The following is a 20,460-nucleotide window of genomic DNA, read 5'->3' as shown; positions in this document are numbered from 1 at the left end:
CCCCAAGTCTAAATTCCCCGAGTCAAAATGCCTGGAATCAAAATTCCCGAGGTCAAAATACTCCTGGTAAAATTCCCCTGCTGAAAATGCTAAGAGCCAAAATTCCAAGGGTCAAAATGTCCCCTGGTTGAAATTCTCAGGTCTGAAATTCCAAGGGCTGAAATTCCAAGGGCCGAAATGCCCATGGTCGAAATGCCCATGGTCAAAATTCCCAGGGCCAAAATTCCAAGGATAGAAATTCCAAAACCCAAAATTCCAAGGATCGAAATTCCAAAGGCCAAAATTCCAAAGGTCGAAATGCCCCTGCTTGAAATACTGCTGCTCAAGACCTAGAAAATGCAGCCACCAGACAAAATTTTTTGACCATCTTTTAAATGATTATTTAAAAAAGAGCAGACCACCCACACCACCTGATGACAAAAACTGCATTTTCATGGGTCATCACCATGTGTTTGTCAATTGTGGAGTTTGTAAAGACACCATGTGTTTATCAAGACTCTTTACCATGAGTGAAAGCTTAAAAAAAAAAACAAAGTATTAAATAGGGGCGCAGATTGATGAGCATCACATAATAATTAGTGTTCGGTATAATTTACCAAACAACCTTTTTGAGAAATACCAAACACAAATGAAAGTCTTCACCAAAACAATGAGGATGATGTTTCAAGGTTTTAATTCTGGACATGTTTCAACTCAAATGAGTTGCTGCATCATTTCCATTCATCTTCAGCATAACTGACTTTTACAGTCAAGGTCACAAAACTTGTTTTTATGTCTGCATCAATTTCTATAAATTTATCGTCCTCCATTCTCTCAATGACTTTCACGATTGCAGCAAATGTACGTGTGTATGCGACCTTTGCAAAGGTCGGTTTTCGGTTGTGAGTAGGGGAATTTTGTTGGTTCTGGGATTATCCCATTTCCCCCATTGACTTTAATGTAAACTCAGGGAAAAACTATTTGACCCCGTCAATTAAAAGGAGTGAATTCTTTCTCACAAACTGATCTCCTCTGGCACCAGCTTCTCCACATTAAATTGTTTCTGGGACCAAACTCTTCCATGAGCCTCGACTATGCATCAAAAACTTTTTCATTTATTTGTTTTAAACTCCCCCCCCCCACTTTATTTACTCCACTCCACCCTCTTTCTCTTACCTATTTATAAGCCCATTTGAACATAGATTCCTTCCCTTTATATCTCAACATTTTGATAAACTCTGGAAGAGTATATAATATTATATTAAACTCTGGAAGAGTAGATACAGCAAAATAAAAACCTGTTTCCCCTCCCTCCTTCTTTGCTGTTTTTGTCCTTTATGAAAAATAACTCCTGAAGCACAATCCTTGGCACTTGCTTGTGGATTTGACAATCCTGCCAAACCCCCCCCCCCAAAAAAAAACATACATGATGAGATAGCATAAATTCTTCTTCTTTAATGGCCACAATTATGCCCACATTCCTGTAGGGTTGGCCGGGAGAAGTTTGACCCAAGTCTTTCACAAAATGGCAGGCTCGGCCTGACATTCGACCAAGGTTAGGACAGGAATTTGTAATTCGATCATGGTGCGAGCTATTCAAATTTGTAATTTGAATAGCTCACCTACTCCTTTCTAAGGACCCCATGGGATCGAGTTTAACGTCCATCAACCAACTAGTTTAACGTCCATCTGAGGGACGGCACACACATTGATGAACACCCTGTCTGTGAAACACCGGGATGACAGTTTATAGCTGAGTCAAGATTCAAACCCAGGCTAAAGCGCTTAGAGTCGAGTGTGTGTACCTTTAGGTCATTCTGTCAGGCTGATGAAGTATGCATGAAATGAAAAAAAACAACAGTGAAAACAAGGAGAAAAAGTCATAAAATGTCATAGCCCCCGTGGTTTTAGTAATTTTGCTGTACGGAGTTAAAGGGCCAGCTCATATTTACAAGATTTATATGTATGTGCCACTGACTTGAGCGGTCATGTGACATGGAAGAACATTTCTGACATTTGTGACATTTGCCAAGTTTGAACAAAATCGAACCATGCATGTCCGAGAAATGGTTGCGAGGACACGTTTAAGTAACAAAATGGCCGACAGTCGGCCATCTTGGATCTGTTGTCAAACAAAAAAATGGTGCACATATGTAAGCCATCACTCATTGTCTGTGTGCCAAGTTTGAACAAGATCGGTAAATGCATATGCAAGAAATGGTTGAGGATGTGTTCAGTACGTGTTTTTTTTTTTTTCAACTAAATTGGCCGCCAGTCTACCAGTCGGCCATCTTTGATCAGATCACAAAATAAAGTGAGATGCACATGTATGCCATCATGTACTGTACTTGTGCCAAGTTTGAACAAGACTGGTAAAGGCATGTCTGAGAAATGGTTGAGGACGTGTTCAACATTGGGTTTTTTACAACTAAAATGACCACCAGTCGGCCATCTTTGATCAAATTGTGAAACAAAACGATGTGCATATGTAAACCATTGTGTGTTATCTTTGTGCCAAGTTTGGACAAAATCAGTCCTTACATGTCTGAGATATGACTGCAAACAGACGGATGCATGGACGCACGAGACCTAATCCATAAGCCCCTGTTTCCGACTAAGTCCAACGGGGCGGGGGAGGGGTGGAGGGGGGGGTAATAAATACCAGGTATATATAGGAGGACTATGGAGAAAGAAAATAAAACCTTGGAGTTTTGTTTGTGAAAATTGTCGAAAGCCACTCAAAGTTCACGTCTGCACATTGCTATGTCTATTTGGAATTTAATTTCCATTTGGAACACAGGGTTTGTATGAACCATTAAACTTTGCACGTACAACAGGGTTCATTCGCATAGAAAAATGTATATTTATAACTTTTAAAATATTGTTGCATTGGACTTGAGTGAATGTTTTTATTTAATTCTCGAGTTCTATATAAATGGTACGCTTGGTGTTGGCTTAATGGTCCGGGTGGTGGGCTTGGGATCCCATGATCGTGAGTTCAAACCCCACTCGGCTGTTTAATTAATCCCAGGTGGGGTTGACTCTGCCTGTCATCCTTCCGAGGTCGGCAAAATGAGTGCCAGCATGCTGGTGTCCTGTGTCGGAGTGGTGACCCGTCCAAGATTGTGCCCAATAGCCAAGGAGACTGCTTAGGCAGCAACAACGCTCAGCACAGAGTACGGTCCCAATGGATGGATGGATATAAATGGTGAGAATCTATAATCGATTGCTAAGTAATGGTGACAAAAGGAAATCATCACTTTATTAATGATGTCTTTATGTTTATTTCACCGACTACCTCACTGCCCATTACTAGGATGACTCACGCTGTACAGTGAACAGCAAATTGCTCAAAACTTTTCCATCTTCACAAAAACATAAACTTTTATATTTTTCTACATGACCATTATGAAGCAAATGAAATGACGTCAGCAATAAAAATAAAAAAAACTCACAGTGGTTTGAGTGTATTCTTCCAGTTTCTCCTCATCAAACTCTCTGTTTGCCTTTTTCAACAAATCTCGCAGAAAGTCCTGTGAGGTAGAACACGACAATAGGATATTTTTAGTGAGTGTCCTGAAAGTACATAACAATGTGTTGGCAAATGCAATGGAGTGTACAGACAGGAAGCAAGTGGAAGAACATCCAGGTATACTCAGGACCTGTTCGAAAAGTTTAAGGGAGCAAAGGAACTGCATCGTTCATAAATTTAATATCGCTCGTTCTTCTGTGCGATTAAAATTGTTAAATACTTATTTTGTGGAGAAGGAAATGTTATATTTAATGGTGAATAATCACTTTTAAAATAGTTTAACAAAAATAAAAAAAACCAGGAAACAATCTTTAATGGTGAATGGTTTGTTTTAACGGAAACTTCCAAGGTAATTCCAAGGAAATGTTATCTTCAGTACCTAATCTATTAATAGTTGGTGATCAATCTTGCAGAATAAATGTGGAATTTGTAAGAAGCACTTTAATATTACAATTGAGCACTACCTTAGAAGGCTGAATATATATATATATATATATTTTTTTTTTTTTACCTCCACCACTGAAGCTGGACAGTGATTATGTTTTCACCCCTGTCTGTCTGTATGTCTGTCTGTTTGTGAACAGGATATCTCAAAAGGTTGTTGACATATTTCAGGGGTCTCAAACCTGCGGCCCACGGGCCACATACGGCCCCTTAGACGGATTTATGCGGCCCGCGGTGCCGTATTAAGTTTACATTCCAATGCGGCCCGCGATACTGCCAATTTGCCAGAGTCAATGATCAAAGCGTTCTGTTATTTTTATCATGATTTTGATTCATATTAGACACATGTGTTTTTAACACTATTATTCATTTATCATATTCGTTGGCAAGAAAAATATATTCAGCACTAATTTTTGTTTAAATTTCCGCATATTAATTATATATATATATATATATATATATATATATATATATATATATATATATATATATATATATATTTTTTTTTTCCTGGATTTAGCGTCCTTTTTTCGGTGCGACCCTCCGCCCCTCACCACTTTGGTTTAATGAGTGCGCCCTCCGCCCAAAAAGGTTGGAGACCCCTGACATATTTGGATGAAACTTGGTGGACAGGTTGGGTGTGTGACAAGGACGAATTGATTCGATTTTGGTGAAGATCTGGATCTGTATCAAGATACGAGAATTATAACAGTTTTTTAAAGTGATTCTTTACCATTGAGTACCATGATGAAGTTTTCCATCCTCACGTTCCTGCAGGTTAATGGATGTCACATCACATCACACTTCAACAGGATAACGTGCGCCCTCACGTCGCACGAGTGGTCACCGACTTCATCAAACAACAGAACATTCCCACACTTCCGTGACCAGCTGTTTCACCTGATCTATCTTCCATAGAACATGTATGGGATGAAATTGAATGAAGATTGTGCAGTCTTCAAAACCAGCCGGCGACGTTGGCCCAAACTCGGAGGCCTTGGTACAGATCTCGAATGACATCCCTCAAGCCTTCTTAAACCATCTTTTGTCCTCAATGAGGCGCCATTGCCAAGCGTGTGTCAATGCAAATGGTGGTCACACCAGACACTGAGCTTTTAACTGGCTTTTGACCGTACCCCTCTTCAAGCCTCTGGTCATTTGCACATAGTATGTCTAATAGTTATTCCCAGGGTCTTAAAAGATACTGTTCTCATTACAGAAATTGGTCACATCAGAAAATAAAAGATTATCAAGATTTGTGACAGAATATTGATATGAATCTCATGTAGATAAAACATCATTTTCTGATTAAAATCAATTTCTGAGAAATAAGAACCTGACCTCTTATCTCTTGCAACAGAATGTTTTATTGAAGGAAAGATTCATTCATTTTTTTGGAAGTGTAATAATATTTCATTGTAAAATACTAGAATTGGCCCTAAAACCTCCTTGTTTGGCATTGAATGTTTGATGAGAAATGTACATATGGGATATCATCAAGAGTGATGTGCTGTTTGATGTGCTGAGGATGAAATTTGTCTCATCAGGTGTGCAAGTTTCCAATGCCTCAAACAACTGCTGAAAATAATGTTACGGTTGTGGAAATTCGCATTACACCATAAAGGGTCCTCAGGTGAGATATATCGGTAAGTTCATGTGTAGTTAGCCCAAACCCGTTGTATAGAGGGAATGTGTGTGATTCATCCGGGCTGCGACGCTTTGACTTAGCCATTTTTCTTTGTCTATTGTTATTTTGGACCATTAAGCCACCAACAACTCAAACACCACCACCTTTGCCTCTTTACCTCCACAATTCCATCCCGCAAACATCGCTTCACCGCCATTTCCAAACGACGCCCGCCAACCACCAAACCACCACAGCAAACCCCCCACCGCCTTCACTTTTTTCCTTCCACAACCATCGACCCCACGCCACCAGTCAACACCAAATGTCGTGCTGACCAGGGCCTGTTCGGTAATTGATGCCTAACGCGTCGAGCTGCGGGTAGGAATGCGTTCCTCTCAGGGAGAAATTCGGATCAGGAAGGCTTCACCCCCCTTTTTCTCCGTCCAATGGGCGAGCGTCGGGCGGTATGACCCCGCCTCCAAGCGCGATGAATGTGGATTCTTCACGGGAGAGAATTCGGATCAAAAGAGATTCACGCCCCCTTTTTGCCACACCAATGGCTGAACAGAGGGTGGCGTGGCCCCGCCTACAATCGCGTTTTGATCCTAATATTTGCATACAGGCTCCTCCTCCGGTCTATAAAGACGCGAGCACAATGCGACTCGCGCGGTTCGGGCTGGTAGAGTGAAGATGGAGGTCGTCATCGAGGTTGCAGTGTGGGGGTCGCTCGTCTCGTCGTTGGTGCCATCTCGTCGCAGGATTCGAGCCAGCCAGCCATTCCCCTCGCTCGACCCTGAGCGTCGACAATTCTCCCCCCCCCCATCCGCGCTGAGATAGTGCCGGTGGCCCCGTTCCTTCCCCACCCTAACCATGGTGCCGACCCAAACGTGCTGGCGCGGAGCACGCCGGAGAGGGCTCACCGACCACGCCAGGGGCACGGAGTCGGGGCGCAGCTGCGCGGACATTGCGGCTTGCCCGCCATCACGTCACGAGGACGCGGATAAGACCTTTTCGGTCTCGTGGACCTGGCCGCTCCTCCAGGCTCCGTGCACATTTGGTCCAAAGACCTGTCTGCCTCCTTGCCTGTGAGGGTGGTTTTCGTTTCCTTTGCTTTTGAATGAATGCTGTGGCGCCGTCCGACAAGTATAATTGTTTAAGTGTTGTAAATAATAATAGTCGGTAGTAGTGCTTTTCCTTTTGTTGCATTTTGTCTTGACTGTTATATGTGCATTACTGTATGACTGTGAATACGTGCTTGTCTGTGTGTGTGTAATAAAGTGCTTGCTTGTTGAACTGTTTCCCGTTTCGTTGCGTCTTTTTCCCTTATTTGAAAACTCCATCTTGCATCACGTAAGAGATTGGTAGTGGGTTTAAAACACCCGGTAAATAATCTGAACCGTTGAGGTCGACGATAACTCCGCTCGGTTATCCCTGCAGCATGGAACAAGCCGCTTAAGCGGTTCGTGTCCGGAGTCGACCAGCGGCGTGGTACAACTCCTCGGTACGCTACTCGCGCGGGTACTTAGGTATATCGACATTCGGCGATTCACCCTATTTCGCGTGGGTAAAATGCGGACTGGGTTGTGGTGAGGTTAAACCCCCACCCGTGGCTAGCTCCTTGGCAGTAGTTCCAAACGGGTCACGACTGAATTGTCCGTACCGGTGGGCGACCTGTCGCGATTCGAGTTACGTGGCCGATCGCACGCCGGCGGGCGCGAATTCGTAACAGTAACATAAAAGCAGTACAACCAGCAATGAGAAGGGGCAGGATTTAAAAAAACTATAAATAAAAAGCCAAATTGGTAATATGTAACCAGGCAGTGAGATACTAGGAATGACGTCATTTGTAATTATGGAAAATCCATTTAACTACTCGGTGGCATCATAACGGTTAAAGCGTCCTCTGAGTCTGGTAGGTCAGTGGTTCGAACTCTAGCCGAGTCATGCCAAAGATATGAAAAATAGTCGGAGCTGCTTCCTTGCTTGATGCTCAGCATTTAAAAGATATAGAACATGGACAAACAACCATAAATTGGGAACAATAGTGCAGGCCTCGCTGGCCTCCTCCTGCATCAAAGTCTCTTGTATGGGAACTCATATTATTAAACCTCGCCTTATACAATAGGGGAAGGCTCATTGCTGTTGTTGGATTTGTTTCTTTTTATTTTCTATTTTTAAAAAAAAAAATTTTACTTTCTTTCTGCAATCTTAACACTCCCAATTTCCGAGCTGTATCTTGGAGCTGGCAGGGACTTTAAGAATGAAATTTTGCATCAATAATGGGAATAAAAAGGATGCAAGATTGGCAGTTTTTTTGACCCTGACCTATTTAAGGTCATGACCTTATTATAGACATTTAAACATTTTTCACGTTAACTTGACTCCGGTTTGTCTGATCGGAACGAAACTTCTCTTTTCAGATAGCCTAGAACAGGATGTATTTACATTTAATTTACATCATACCCCTCCAGGTTAAAGGTCAAGGCCAAATGGTGGTCTGAAAAAGAACACATTTTTTTGTCATCGCTCATTTTTGCTAATGCGGAATCTCAAAAAGTGCTTGGCCTTCAAATATTTTTTTGCATCATAATAGTGCACCTGATATTTCATTTGTATGCTTGACCTACTTTTTTTCAGATTGTGACCGAATTAACAAAAAACAGCTTTCTCATCATAACTTGAATAATTTTCTTCCGATTTGCATGATGTTGAGTTTTATGGATAGACTGTAGATGTTGACACGTTTTCTTCATTTACACTCTATCCTGAAATGATGAAGGTCAAAGTCATGTGGCGGTGCAAAAAAAAAAAACATATGGCCATCATTGGATCGTGGGCCAAGGGTTGTGTCATGGGCGATCATCAAGGGTAAGCCTCCCCCTGTCGGGGAAGGCTTACCCTAAGCAATCGCTTTGTGATGACTGATATGTAGTTATTATTGCTTACAATTATTGGATGCAGGGTGAAAGAGTCAGTAAACAGATGGATCAGTTCTGACAATGTTATTATGGGTCAGCGTGATCTCAAACACTTGTCATGAGACAAAATGCTCCAGAGCAAACTCCTTTTGAAGAGTACAAAAGAAGAGATGGCTTTTTATTTGAGCAGACTTTGAGTAGCCTGGTGATCATCTCTTCCAGATGGATCGCAGAATTGCAGAATCGGCAAGGAATTTGAAAACGTCTTACTTTAACCAATATATGCTTCTATATAGCAGGGTCCAATAACTAGTAGGAAAGGCAAAAACAAAAATATGGATTGGAAAAAGAAAAAGATGGAATGCACTAACAAGATGCAAAAAAAAAACAGAAGATGGATTACACACCATAAAAATGAATGAATCTTTAATTCAATAAACCATCCTGTTGTAGGAGACAAACGACCAGATTCTTATTTCTCAGTTGATTTTAATCAGAAATTGATGTTTTATCTGCATGAGATTCACATCGTAATTGTCACGAATCTTGCTAATCTTCCCATTTTGATCTGCGACCCCCACTGTAAATTTAACCTTCTCTTCCATGAGCCTTGCTCTTGTGGAGAGAGAAAAACAGCACACCTTCTTCCCCACTCTCGAGCCCCATTCCCCATCGCAAACTAAAACGAAGTCGGTGGCATGCCATCACAAATCTCCACGCATCCCACCTAAAGCAGGAATGAATGAACCAATATCAAATTTTAGTTGAAATAGTTTTTCCAAGTTTTATCCCCCCCGTGACCCTACGTCCCCACTCCGGGGCATGGACCAGGAGTCAAATCCAAAAAAATCGTTACATACCCCCAATGTTGATTGCATCCACAAAGTTTCACTAAAAATGGGTTAAAATGTGACCTTAATTGATTGCATTTTTTGGTATTTGACCTTTTGACCCTGCTCCAGGGGGGCGGGGCCAAAAATTATACTGTTCTCGTACCTTCTTGCCAAGTGGTGATCATAACGACCAAGTTTGGTGAATTTCTGCCCAACTGTTTTGGAGGAGATAGCATGATGGACGAATGGACGGACGGACGGACGGACAGACAGATGGAGCCAATTACAATATACCCCTGTTTTTTTTTTGTTTTTTTTAAGCGTGGGAATAAAAATGATGTGCTTACTTTAAAAGTTACTCGCTGCTCAGCGAATTGCTTTTAAATGAAGGTACTATTTTTTTTTTGGTGAGCATGGATTATCATGAACCTCTTTAAATCCCTCTGAAGCCTTGATTTTTCTCATCACAAGGAGAGAAAATCGATCAACTGCCATTAGCGTTGCCTGTCACTTCTAACGAAGCATTTGAGATCATTGCTCATGCTTTATTCGTTCTTATATTCACAAATTACGTGGTAACTGTTTACGTCATGCTAAAATGCTGAGATTTTTTTTTGTACACAGAGTCAATGCACATGGAAGACCAAGAACGCTGAACGGATCAGGATGCTTGACGACTTGGAGGGAAGAATGAGATTGCAGAGAATATAGAAGTTGGTCAAACAGGCAATAATAAAGAGAGGAACAAATGAGTGGAGCTGAGCAGTGATTCTGGATTTTGAGAGTTCCATCAGAAAGGGGTTGCTGGTGGACCTGCAGAAACCTAGGGATGAGGGGTTGTGGGGGGGGGGAGAGCATAGAGAGGGCAGAGGGTGCAAGAACAAAAAGGAAGTGGAAGAAGACAGAGACCACCAAAATGTCAGCAATGGGAGAGTGATAGGCCCATAGAGCAGCAATCCATTAAGCTATGGATGGGGGCCTTGAAGGTGGGCAGGAGTTCAGGTGTGCCAAAGAAGGGCTTTATATGACGAAGGATGCCCAGTTGGCGGCTGGCTTTGGAGGCAAACTTTAAAATGTGGTCGTCCAAGAAAGATCACGGCTGAGAGTGAGACCCAGGAGTTTGAATGACTGAAAAAAAATACGATTTGAGAAATGCATCTGATTTTCACAAAAACTAAAAATCATTGATAACAGCAAGGACCTGATCTGTGTCTGCCATACAACCTTTTATGTATCTACACCCACCAGGAGGAGCGGATACAAAGCACAGAGTCTTCACAGAACGACCGTGGGAAGTGGAGGGAATGTACTTTGATTCACAGAAATTCAACTTTCTGAAGATGATTGCCCTCTGGACACATTTTGCAGCGCTTACTATTGGAGTACAGATAATAATTCTTCCCACAGGTATGCAAAGCTCCCAAACAATCAAAAGCTGAAACGGCAGTAATGTGACATTTACACGAATGGGAATGGGGCTTTTTGAGTGAAAAAGTCGACCACAGATCGGCTCGCTAACCTTAATTGATTGGCAGACTTTTCGAACATTTAAGCAACTTAATGAAAATGGAGACTTTCAAAGGGACACGAATCAAGTAACTTCGTGAATTAAAGGAGGAGATCAGAGAGAAAGTTTGACCTGAGAAAAGAGCAGCAAGGTAATTCCTTTTGTGGATGTCGAGATGGGAATATTGACACTGCTTGAGGCCTACTGCTTTATGCCGAAAATCATGGCAACCACATTGTGGCTGGTTATTGCTGATCTTTCAAAACAAGGTTTGGAGTGTTCGATGGGAGAGGTACATTTGGGGACTGATGGGAAAAGCTGGAGTGGAAGAATGAGGAAGAGCCAACATGATTCTGGCTGTTGCAGCAAGGCAAGATGCACAAACTTCTGTGTGGTCTTTTTCTTATGTCAAGCTTTATGATGTGAGTTATGGGGGGGGGGGGTTCCAGTATATCGTTGTTGATGAATTAACACTCTTTTCCGATATCAGTACCAAAAATTTGGCATGTTGTGGGAAAAAAACAATGTAATAAAAATAAGAAATAAAAAAAATTTAAAAACTCCATCTCACTCTGCCCTGTATTGCTACTCCGCCAACTCTGTTGAGCTGCAATGTGCATGACCAGCGACATTTTATTCACTTTTGGTACTGTATTTACTTACCGCTTAACATGAGTTAATAACAGGTAAATAAATGTGACTACCTGTCAAGTGAGGTGAGTGCCTCTGTGAGCAAGCGGAGACGAAGTGTCGTCACCTTGCAGACTAAATTAGACGTATTGAGGTGGTTCGATGCAGGTGAGCATTCAATTAATCTAGCGGGCATCATTGAGATACCCGTGATGACTGCAAGGACAATCAGGCAAAAAAAGGGCAAGGCGAGAGCCGGTAGTGGGCAGTGTAATACTCCATTGGGTGCTTCTACTAATGTACACACTCGTAGTTTGGTGATGGAGCAAACAGAACATCAAGTATCAGTCTGAATCGAGCACCAAAACCAACGTCATGTGCCAATGAGTTTGCTTGTGATCCAGGCTAACTTGTCCAAGGAACACATCTTGGACATACAACATAGAGGACTCACTGTATTTTCGTACAACATGGAGGGTGGTGTAAGGTTGGCTTGTGGTTGTTGGAGCAAAATGCATTGACGAATGTTTATACGTCAAAAATTTAAATAAAAAATTATTAAAAGATCATGTGGGAAGAAGAAATCATTGAAATAATGTTGGAATAAGATGGATAAGAGAAAGAGGTTTTATAGAAAATCCCAACTTCCAAAAGCGGTGAAGCTCTAAGCTGTACGAATTGTTAACTAATGCAAATAAAGTCCACCAGTGAAGAAAAAAAAAATAAATGGCCTAAATAATTTAGAAACCAAACTAGATATCGGGCTGAATTTCCGAAAAGCGTTTAAGAGTTTGATGCACGTAGAATCACCCGTTCAAATTTAGTCACCAATCAACAAAGAGTGATTATCTAACACGGATCAAAATCGAATCACAAGCTTTTAAATAACAAAGAAACTTTTACACGTCGGTGAGGGCATGTTTAAAAGTGTGTTTAAGGCCGTGAATCAATTGTTGCATCCTCATTATAATTCATGGACAGGTGTTTGTTTGTCGGGCTACTCTTCCTACAGTTCTGGCCTGGTGACATCCACACTTGCTGTATAAGATCAGCATGACCCCAATTAATGTGTTGGGGTGTTTTTCTCTTTCCCTGTGGTCTTGGGGGAGTGAGGTGGGAGACGCAAATTCTCTATGTAAATGCGTATCGTGTTGCGCCGCCTCCAGGTGAGGGAGGGCATTACAAATGTCCACCATTTGGAGAAGTATGACAATATCAAATTTATCTGGAATTACAGACTCTGGAAGGAATAATTTCATTGACTGCTGAATCTAGTGAAAGATTACCCGGATCAACCTGCGATGCGGAGCAATGTCCTGAATCCCCTCCAACAATTGGACACGGTGCTGCGATTCCATGCAAGTGCATCATTTCAATCAGATGTTGGTGATACATGGGTGTTTCACAGGCTAATCGGCAGTTTAGACGCACACAACTAATCGGCTGTTTAGTTCCCTTCGTAAATTGCTATTTAGCTGTGCGGACCAACAACGTTTTTGTCAGCGTTTCAGGGTGAGGTGTGTGTTTGCAAGACGCTCGCTAAATGCAACCTTTCCAAAATTTGGCCCATAATGTGTGGAATGGCACTCGGTGGAGCGCATACCTCCACCAGGCTGAACAGTTTACGTTTTGTATCCCACTCATAGGCTGCATCTGAATCCGGACATGAGCCAAAATCGAATCAATTCGTCCATGTCACACATCCAACCTGACCACCAAATTTTCTCTATATCCATCCACAACGTTTTTGATATATATATATATCCTGCTCACAGACAGACAAACAGACAGACAGACGTGATAACATAACCTCCCTCCATCTTCAGAGTCGGGGGTAATAAAGAACGTACAAATTAAAAATGAATAAACGGCATATTTGCAGAGTTACCGATGGGATAAATGGGAATGTTACTATGGAAGGAAGAGAGGGACCTCGCCAAGGGCATCAGCACAAAGCCGAATGGGATTCCATTTTTCTGTCATAGGAAGAAGAAAAAGCAGAAGAAAGAATAAGAGATAAAACTATAGCATTTAGAAGGGTCAAGACGTATCATGATGAGATAGGGAGGAGATTGGAGAGATAGAAAAATATATTCATGTCCATAACAATTGTAAAACATTCCTCTTGTACTTCATTAAGTAATAACATCCAAAACCTTACCTTGAGTTCGTCAGACTCGATATAGCCACTCCGGTCTGAATCGTAATGACGCCAGGCCTATGGGGAGCGAAAGAATTGTACGTTTTAAGTGAAAATCTCTCTCGATTCGGTGTTGCTTTACAGTTAAAATCAAACACATCAGAAAGGGAAGTAAGGAACATGAAAAGTGGCTTTATCATGAGTGTGTAATATGATTTAATTATTATACAAACATCAAATTATGTTGTGACAATTCAAAGATTAATAGGCATACCTCTCATCACTTCGCTGATGGGTTGAAGCATAATATAAGACAGCATGTTGTACTTCACAAACATCTTTCATTTCAATATGTTAGTGTCAATGAGATTGTCAAATTAAGGGAAACACCGATAAAAGGATCTTTTGTAACAAGTAATTGTTGTTGTCATGGCTGTGGTTGTTGTTGTTTGTGTGCTTCTTCAGTGTACTTTTATGTATTTTTCATTGCTGCAAGAAGTATTACTATAGATAATTTTGTGTGCTCCTCCCGCGTCCTTGTAAAGGGTTCCTGCTGTCGTGGAATAATAAATGTTACCGCTGGAACCACTATATCAAAGCTTGAGGTCCCGCTTCTTCGTCCTTAACCCGAGTTTTTAAAACAGGCAAGTTTGCGATCAAATGAATGATCTTTTGTTCGAAGTAAATCAATTATTAGTCTTCCAATGAAGGAAATGCATTGTTACCTTTCCAATAGTACCATTTGTATAATTGCACGACAGCAGGAACGACGTAGAACAAAGCGTTATGGATGGAGAAACTTGGCTACTTTTAAATATAGAAGACTGGAACGACGCTCGGAAGAGCGCATCCTTCCACCAGGCTGAACAGTTTATGTTTTGTATCCCAATGATGGACCAGATTCGGATCCAAATCTTCACCATAATCAAACAATTTGTCCTTGTCAAACACCCAACCTGCATTCCAAGTTTTGTCTGAATCAGTCCATAGCTTTTTGAGATATCCTGCACAGAGACAAACAAACAAACAAACAGACAGAGACAGACAGACAGACAAACAGGGATGAAAACATAACCTCTTCTACCTTCGGAGATGGAGGTAATAATACAGGAAAAAGAGAGAGAGAACAAACAATTCAAAGATAATACAAACGATACGCACATTAGATCTAAAATGAAAACGTTATCCAAAGATGAAAAATACAGGAGAAAGAGAATGTGAAAACACCTGATGATGAAAGGGAGATTCAAAGAATGATGCTCACCTCCATGAACTCGGTGCTTGATCGCACGTGCTGTCTGAAGAAAAGGAGAAAGTTCTCTTCTGTGGGCAGGATCTGTGCCAACTACAACAAAGCACGAACAAACTCAATCTTGATCTTGAGCTCTTCCTGTTCATCCAACTCAAACCATTTACTTTCCAAAAACTATTTCGCGTCATCAAGAAATACGACTCCTCATGGACTGTCATTTATTAAAGTGCATGACTCCTGAAAGACTTCATTTTGTTTTTTTTTAGTGATCACATCCAAATCATCATCAAATGTTTTTATGATACAAGAAACTCTAAACGCAGGAGGATATTATTGGGTCCATCATGCCGACGCCACATCAACACCACATTTATACTGTACAACCAAACTTTCTCTGGAGGTGGGGAAGGGGGAGTGAGGAGTGAAAAGAACAGCGGGGGAAGTACAGGGGCATCACGAGCGAATATATGCAGAAGATATTTATTGTATTTGTCGGAAAAAGCAACACACTGAGCGGAAAGGAATGAAAATTCTTCATTGTTGCCTGACAGTTTCAAGAACCGACTGGTTCCCTTTCACAGAGCCAGTAAGTGCAGTGTCAGCATAATGTTGCTGATCAAATTTGACAGATTGATCACATGGCTAACCAAATGTGGCCCTTCTGACCCGATAAATGCATCATGGCGTTTACTAGCTGTACACGTGCGCTCGTGACATTTAAATGCTACGATGCATTTATCGGGCCAAAAGGGCGACGTTTTAGTTTCTTGTTATGCCCGACTGCAAACTCAGCTCCTGGTTGGTGAGGCAGTAAATCAGAGGGGAATGTTCTCGTGTGGAAGATGGACATTACTGCTCACAGTTCATGCAGTTTCAGCTGTTATGGGATGCTATACTGCTTTACCAAGCTCGGAGGTTCAACAGCATTTACGCCGAATAGGTTGCACGATCACAGGTAAACGATTGTGGTTGGTCATCCTGATGAGCTCCAGCATGAGTGAGACCATGGTTGAGGACCCTACAATCTTTGTGTGTGGTCACAACTTGTGACCTTAGATCCTCAGTCTTTAAAATAGGCTCGAGTCAGTGTGGCAGAAGCTATCCAGGCAGAAAGCAAAGATGTGTGCATGAGCTCGTGGCATTTAAACATCAAGACACATTTATCGGGTTGGAAGGGCCACATTTTGGCATATATATATATATATATATATATATATATATATACATACATATATATACGAGCAAATACAACCCATCGCAAATATACAACTAGCAAATACAACGGGGCCAATAAAGGGGGGAGGGGAGAGAGAGAGAGAGAGAGAGAGAGAGAGAGAGAGAGAGAGAGAGAGAGAGAGAGAGAGAGAGAGAGAGAGAGAGAGAGAGAGAGAGAGAGAGAGAGAGAGAGAGAGAGAGAGAGAGAGAGAGAGAGAGAGAGAGAGAGAGAGAGAGAGAGAGAGAGAGAGAGAGAGAGAGAGAGAGAGAGAGAGAGAGAGAGAGAGAGAGAGAGAGAGAGAGAGAGAGAGAGAGAGAGAGAGAGAGAGAGAGAGAGAGAGAGAGAGAGAGAGAGAGAGAGAGAGACAGGTGAAAGGTGAAAGGTGAGAGGAGGGAGGGGAGGCAGAAAGAATGAAGGAGAGGGAGCTAGGGGGAGGTGGGGAGAGCGACACTTCACGAAACATTACTATTCATGGAGGAAAGGGTGCATGAGAGAGATACACACACACACACACACACACACACACACACACACACACACACACACACACACACACACACACACACACAACGAGAGAGCAATAGAGGTGTGGGAGGAGAGTGCTGCATTTTATTAGGAGGGAGCGAGGAGGGGACAGAGTGAGAGAGAAGGGTGAGGGGGGGGGGAAGAGAAAAAGAGAGAGAGAGACAGAGAGACAGATAACAGATGAGGGGTGGAGGTGGGTTAGCAAAGAGCATGATCTTCTTCTTCCTCTTTCGGCTTGCTCCCGCTAGGGGTCGCCACAGCGGACCAACTGTCTCCATTTCGCTCTATCCTCCACATCTTCCATTGACACTCCAACCACCCGCATGTCCGCCCTCACCGCATCCATGAACCTCTTCTTTTGCCTTCCTCTTCTCCCCCTGCCTGGCGGCTCCATCTTCAACATCCTTCTCCCGATATACTCCGTTTCCCTCCTGTGCACATGTCCAAACCATCTCAATCTCGCCTCTCTCACTTTGTTTCCAAACCGTCCTACCTGCGCTGTCCCTCTAATATACTCATTTCTTATCCTGTCCATCCTCGTCACTCCCAACGAGAATCGCAGCATCTTTAACTCTGCCACCTCCAGCTCCGCATCCTGTCTTTTTGTTAGCGCCACCGCCTCCAAACCATACAACATAGCTGGTCTCACTACAGTCTTGTATACTTTTCCCTTCACTCTTGCAGCTACCCTTCTGTCACAAATCACTCCTGCAACTCTTCTCCACCCACTCCATCCTGCCTGCACTCTCTTTTTCACTTCTCTCCCACACTCTCCGTTACTTTGGACAGTTGATCCCAAGTATTTAAACCAATCCACCTTCCCCACCTCAACTCCTTGCAACTGCACCATACCACCACCCTCCCTCTCATTTACGCACATGTACTCCGTCTTACTCCTACTGACTAACATTCCCCTTCTCTCCAGTGCGTACCTCCACCTCTCGAGGCTCGATTCAGCCTGCTCCCTACTCTCCCTACAGATCATGATGTCATCCGCGAACATCATGGTCCATGGAGACTCCAGTCTGATCTCGTCCGTCAACCTGTCCATCACCATTGCAAACAGGAAAGGGCTCAGAGTCGATCCTTGGTGCAATCCCACTTTAACCTTAAACCGGTCCGTCATTCCTACCGCACACCTCACCGCTGTCACACTGTCCTCATACATATCCTGCACGATCCTCACATACTTCTCCAACACTCCCGACTTCCTCATACAATACCACAACTCCTCTCTTGGCACCCTATCATAAGCTTTCTCTAAATCCACAAACACACAATGTAACTCCTTCTGGCCTTCCCTATACTTCTCCATCAACATTCTCAAAGCAAACATTGCATCAGTGGTGCTCTTTCCTGGCATAAACCCATATTGCTGCTCACAGATCGTCACCTCTCCTCTCAACCGAGCTTCCACTACTCTTTCCCACAACTTCATGGTGTGGCTTAACAACTTTATCCCTCTGTAATTTCCACAGCTCTGCACATCACCCTTGTTCTTGAAAATCGGAACCAGCACACTTAATCTCCACTCCTCCGGCATCCTCTCACTTTCCAAGACTTTATTAAACAATCTGGTTAACAACCCCACTGCCATCTCTCCTAAGCACTTCCATGCCTCCACTGGTATACCATCTGGGCCAACCGCCTTTCCACTTTTCATCCTCTTCATAGCAGTCCTCACTTCATCCTTACTGATCCACCCCACTTCCAGATTCACTATCTCCACCTCTTCCAACCTTCTCTCTCTCTCATTTTCTTCATTCATCAGCTCCTCAAAGTACTCCATCCACCTTCTCAACACACTCTCCTCGCTCGTCAGCACATTCCCATTTGCGTCCTTTATCACCCTAACCTGCAGCACATCCTTCCCAGCTCGGTCCCTCTGTCTTGCCAATCGGTATAAATCCTTTTCCCCTTCTTTTGTATCCAACTTCTCATACAGCTCGTCATATGCCTTTTCCTTGGCCTTTGCCACCTCTCTTTTTGCTTTTCGACGCCACTCCTTGTACTCCTGCCGACTTTCTTCATCTCTCTGACTATCCCACTTCTTTTTCGCCAACCCCTTCTTCCTTATACTTTCCTGTACTTCCTCATTCCACCACCAAGTCTCCTTATCTTCCTTCCTCTGTCCAGATGTCACACCAAGTACCTTCCTAGCTATCTCCCTCACAACTTCTGCTGTCGTTGCCCAATCATCCCACCCATTTTTACCACCATCCAACACCTGTCTCACCTCCTCCCTAAATTTCACGCAACAGTCTTCCTCCTTCAGCTTCCACCATCTGGTCCTTGGTTCAGCCCTCACTCTCTTCCTCAACCTCACCTCTAAAGTCATCCTACAGACCACCAATCGATGCTGTCGAGCTACACTCTCCCCTGCCACAACCTTACAGTCACTAATCTCTTTCAGGTTGCATCTCCTACTTAAGATGTAATCCACCTGTGTGCACTTTCCTCCACTCTTGTATGTCACCCTGTGTCACCCTCCTTCTTCTTGAAATACGTGTTTACCACTGCCATTTCCATTCTTTTTGCAAACTCTACCACCATTTGCCCTTCCACATTTCTCTTGTTGAGACCGTACCTCCCCATCACCTCCTCATCCTCTTTATTCCCTTCCCCAACATGTCCATTGAAATCTGCTCCAATCACCACTCTTTCATCCTTGGATACACTCTCCACCACTTCATCTAACTCACTCCAGAAATCTTCTTTATATTCCATCTCACACCCCATATGTGGGGCATATGCACTGATGACATTCATCATCACCCCTTCAATTTCCAACTTCACACTCATCACTCGGTCAGACACCCTCCTCACCTCCAATACCCTCTTGGCATGATCTTCCTTCAGGATTATCCCGACAGCATTTCTCCTCCCATCCACACCATGGTAGAACAGTTTGAAACCACCTCCAATGCTCCGAGCCTTACTCCCCATCCACTTGGTCTCTTGTACACACAGTATGTCCACCTTTCTTCTCTCCATCATATCAGCCAACTCTCGCCCTTTGCCAGTCATCGTCCCAACATTCAGAGTTCCAACTCTCACCTCCACACTTCTACCCTTCCCCCTCTCCCACTGCCTCCGGACTCGCCTTCCCCGTCTCCTTCTCCTCCTTCTCCTCCTTCGCCCAGCAGTAGCACAATTTCCACTGGTACCCTGCTGACCACCGGTACCGGTGGCGGTCGTTGGTAACCCGGGCCTCGACCGATCCGGTATGGAAATTCGTTTTGTTGTCCGCATAATGATTTGGCATAGGTTTTTACGCCGGATGCCCTTCCTGACGCAACCCTGGTCGCCTCTTACGACACACAGGGATATGGTACACCTATTCTAACCGGGGCATACACCGGGCCCAGTACAACTGGTGCTCATTTCGCCGACCTCGGAAGGATGGCAGGCTGAGTCAACCCCCTGGTGTTTTCTACTTGGTTTATATATATTTATATATATATATATATATATATATATATATATATATATATATATATATATATACATATATATATACATACATATATTAATTCAGTGTCCCAACGGGGCTTGAACTCAGGACCTCTTGGGTCCCAAGCCACTGCCCTTACCACTGCGCCAACACCAGGCTTAGCAAAGAGCATGATATGTGATGCTTAATGACCGAACACAAAAAATAAAATAAAATAAAACATGTCAGAACAGCTGTACACACAAAGGCACAACAGGGTTTGTGGAGTAATCCACCGGCACATCGACAAAAACTTCCATATCCCATCCCAGAAAACTCATGGAAGCATGAACCAAAAGCAAAAGTTGAGAACAAGGAAGTAACACTCACATATGACCTAATGATCCCATTGAGTGTGAACATG

General features: G+C 43.0%; 1 protein-coding gene across 1 annotated transcript in view; it reads right to left on the bottom strand.

Moving 5' to 3' along the window:
* The window catches only part of LOC147017680 (calretinin-like), a 77,565-nt gene that overhangs the window by 33,151 nt on the left and 23,954 nt on the right, over positions 1–20,460 (bottom strand). Inside the window, exons 5-7 of the mRNA XM_085847981.1 lie at positions 14,875–14,955; positions 13,632–13,688; positions 3,435–3,512 (exon numbers count right to left, since the gene is read on the bottom strand). Coding sequence (XP_085704107.1) covers positions 3,435–3,512; positions 13,632–13,688; positions 14,875–14,955 — 216 coding nt within the window. The remainder of the gene's footprint in view (positions 1–3,434; positions 3,513–13,631; positions 13,689–14,874; positions 14,956–20,460) is intronic.

Source organism: Eptatretus burgeri, chromosome 11, assembly GCF_056783735.1.
Source record: "Eptatretus burgeri isolate ZD-2024b chromosome 11, Ebu_testis_v1, whole genome shotgun sequence".
NCBI lineage: Eukaryota > Metazoa > Chordata > Myxini > Myxiniformes > Myxinidae > Eptatretus > Eptatretus burgeri.
Note: the sequence above shows the minus strand (reverse complement) of the source record. Positions and strands in the feature narration are given on the sequence as shown.